Genomic DNA, 4,072 nt, shown 5'->3' with positions numbered 1-4,072 from the left:
AGTGTGCAACAGAAGGGTCTCTTCCCCCTTCACAAAGTGGATCGATCGGAGGCATCGGTACTTCTCCCGGTGGTCCTCTACAATGAAATCGCATCCAATGGAAATGGTAGTTTACAATCCATAAAACACCGTATGGCACCGAACTTTGAGTTGACCTCCTTAGGGATAAATATGTATTGCATTGCCAAGAACAAACTTCTCCAACTTGAACTTGGGCGATGACACAAATAGTCCAATTAAACAATGATGCAAACACAAACAAATGTTCCCCCCACATCCAATGGTCACTACCACAACCCCCTTTGTCGGAAAATTCGATGCGTCTCAAGGTGTTTTCATATACGGTCAAACCATTATCTGTCATGCATGTATGCCCGAAAAAAATTCTTGTACACATCGTTACCCCTAATCTCCCTAACACACCACTCTCTCATGACTAAATAGTCACTTTCTCGACCCCGCGCAGCATGCGAGATTACTCGAAAACCACAATGACCATCATCACCAACATCTACCAAGCCATCAAAAAAACTCTAAAGCTCTTCCGGGACCCCCCATTTTTTCCTCCAACTCGACAAAAGTCCCTTAGTGTAGTCAATTTCCAATGGTGCACCTATCGATCCTTGATCAAAATCACCAAACGTATATTGAACATTTGCCATTCCATTTGTGGTAGGTGTTCCGTACTTTATCTTTGCATGCTCAAAACCCGACTTGTTCCGTGTAGTAGAACCTCGCGGTCGCCCCTTGGGGTTTTATCTAACAGGAGTTGGATGAATATCCTCGCCCTCCGTATGAAGGCCTTCGCGCAATTTCTCAATGAGTACCCTCCTCTTTGCCGGGTCACTAGCTCGCTTCCTCTATAAGCTCCTCCAACTCATCAACATTGTTCTTGGGCATTGCATTATCATCGTCATACTCCAAGGTCCTCCAGAACTCGTGAACGTCATCAATATGGACCCTCTTACCCCTTCTTTGCAGTTGAATCAAACCAAAAGCACAAGGTAATCCATGAGTAACCCGTAAAACACATCCACATCGGTCTTCCAACCCGATCCCCAGCTCAATCCCTCTCTTAGTTTTGGCTTCCATGATATCAATTAGAGGTGGCAATCGGGTGGGTCGAGTTGGATTCGAGTCGAGTTATTTCAGGTTCGGGTCATTGTGATATCGGATTGATTCGAGTCATGAACATTATTGGGTCGGATCGGGTTTGGTCGGATTATTTTAGGTTATGACTTACCTGGGTATCGGGTCGGAATGTCCAACACTTGGTCGGCTGACGGTTGTTATAGATAGGGTCAGTTCGGCTAAAAATCATGTGGGGGCTCATATCGAGTCAAAAAAATTCAATGATAATAATTATTATCGGGTTATAACGGATAAACCTGACAAAATTGACCCGTACTCGAACCCGACCCGACACCCGAACTAACCCGAACCGAAGTGAACTGACCCGAAATTGACCTAACCCGATCGACCTGTTTGCCCGTTCAACTTGTCTATTTTTAGGTCATTCTTTAATATTATACTTTTAGTATAAACAGATAGTTACTAAAAAAATATGTAAGATATTGTATTCAAATATCTCACTTATATAATATTGAATGAGAATGTATGGGAAATATATTTTGACTCGATTGTGAAATCACCGAATTCACTTAAATTAAAATTAAACTAACTATAGTTAACCGAACTCGAATTCACCCGAACCTGAAATGTAGCTTATAAGTAAATTTTTAAGTTAAGCCTAATCATCTTAAATTAATTAAGTTTGTTATCTTAATTTAATTTAAGTAATGTTTAAGTTTAAGTTATATAATATTGAATGAGAATGTATGGGAAATATATTTTGGCTCAATTGTGAAATCATCGAATTCACCTAAATTCGAATTAAACTAACTATAGTTAACCGAACTCGAATTGATCCGAACCTGAAATGTAGCTTATAAGTAATTTTTTAAGTTAAGCCTAATCATCTTAAATTAATTAAGTTTGTTATCTTAATTTAATTTAAGTAATGTTTAAGTTTAAGTTAAGTCCAAGTTAAATTATGTTTAGCTAAGTTAAATGCAAATTTAAATTTACTTAAATTAAGCTAAGTTTAATTTAGCTCAATTAAGCTCAGTTTAATTTGGCTCAATCAAGTTCAATACTATTAAGTCCAACTACATTTAGTTCAACTTAACTCAATTTAGTTCGGTACAGTTACAATCAATTCAATTTAGCTCGATATAGCTCAATTAAGTTTAGTTTTGTTACAATCAGTTCAATTTAATTCGATTTAACTTAATTAAGTTCAACTTAGTTTAACTTAGCTCAATCAAACTCAATTTAGCTCGATTAAGTTCGGTTCAGCTACAATCAGTTCAATTTAACTCGATTTAACTCAATTAAGTTTAGCTCAGTTTAATTTAACTTAATCAAGTTTAGTTTCAGTCTAACTACAATTAGTTCAGTTTAGCTCAATTAAGTTTAGTTTAGTTATAATCAGTTCAATTTAGCTCAATTAAGTTTAGTTTAGTTCAATTTAGCTCAATTATGTTCAATTCAATTCCATCCAAGTACTTTTGGTTGGGTTTAGCTCAATTGAGTTTAGTTCAATTACAATTAATTCAGTTCAGTTTTGCTCTATTAAGTTCAATTAAGTTTAGCTCAGCGCAGATGCGTTTCAGTCTAATAGAGTAAGACCTTAGTCAAATAAACTTTAATATATACCAATATTAAATAAATTTGTATAAAACCGTCTTAATCGAATATCTGTGATTGCCGATCGCCCAATATTCTTACTAAAAACGTGGGATATATAAGAAATAGTATTAATTAAGTCACCCACTTAGGCCATTTTCTATTTATGTGTAATGGGTAAGTGACTTATGCAACAACGACAAGCAACCACAAATAGTCTTCACACTATCACGTGAAGAAACACCCAACTGTCGGTACATGCAGGCTAGTGTACCGGCACCCCCAAGCATAAGATGCTATACTGGTTGTAATACCCCGTACTTCTGAGACTCGGTCAAAGGTTACTCAATGGTAAAATATGAAATATGTTTTATAAATTATATCTAGTAAATTAAGAGATTATGTTATGAGACGGGAATAAATAATAAAATATAAAATGAGCCGGGTTGGTTATGATAGGCGTCTAACTGGTGTAGGCAAAGGGAAGTGTTTTTTTTTTTTTTTTTTTTTTTTTTTTTTTTTTTTTTTGGGAAAATGTAAGTTGTCATTAAGAATAAAATCCAAACATACAATTCGAAGGCGTAGTTATTAACTAACTTCCTTCATTACCTTACAAATTACTCATCCAAGTCTTAATTGTTCTATCCTTACAATTTTCCATAAACTTTCTAATTCGAAATCTAACATCTTTCTGTAGTACCCTCAGCAGCTGCTCAGGTCTTATCATCAGGCAGTCCATCCTAGCAACATTTCGAGCATGCCATATATGGTATAACAAACCAGCTATAACACACCCCATAACCTTCTTCCTGTAGAGAGAACGATACCTCTTCCTACACCACCAGAGAATACAGCCCTCCTCAGGTATCACATCCTTACACCATCTAGAAACCAGCTGGCAACATTTCCTGCTATACTCACAGTTAAAAAAAAGATAAGCATGTGATTCAGCCTGTGCATCACAGAGATAGCAGCTATTTGTAGTGATAATCTGCATCCTCTCCAGGCGATCTTGAGTTAACAGTTTCCCATGTCCAGCAACCCAACAAATAAACCCATGTTTATGAGTCATCCAAGAATTGAGTGCCCACTGATACCAGTCACTTTTAGCACCATCAGGTCTCAGCCAAACATAGCCAGACCTAATACTATATTGTCCATTGTTCTGTCTTAACAACTCCTTAAAATAATAATAATAATAATAATAATAATAATAATAATAATAATAATAATAATAATAATAATAATAATAATAATAATAATAATAATAATGATACTAATAATAATGATGATACTAATAATGATGATACTAATAATGATGATAATAATAATAATAATAATAATAATAATAATAATAATAATGACGATGATAATAATAATAATA

At 35.1% G+C, this 4,072-nt stretch overlaps 1 protein-coding gene across 1 annotated transcript; it reads right to left on the bottom strand.

The window, feature by feature from the left end:
- Positions 1–3,298: 3,298 nt before the first annotated feature.
- LOC141628311 (uncharacterized) lies at positions 3,299–3,760 on the bottom strand. The gene has a single exon (XM_074441470.1). The coding sequence runs from the start codon at positions 3,758–3,760 to the stop codon at positions 3,299–3,301; it is 462 nt and encodes a 153-aa protein (XP_074297571.1).
- Positions 3,761–4,072: the final 312 nt, after the last annotated feature.

The sequence above is a fragment of the Silene latifolia genome, chromosome Y, assembly GCF_048544455.1.
Source record: "Silene latifolia isolate original U9 population chromosome Y, ASM4854445v1, whole genome shotgun sequence".
NCBI classification, from domain to species: domain Eukaryota; kingdom Viridiplantae; phylum Streptophyta; class Magnoliopsida; order Caryophyllales; family Caryophyllaceae; genus Silene; species Silene latifolia.
Note: the sequence above shows the minus strand (reverse complement) of the source record. Positions and strands in the feature narration are given on the sequence as shown.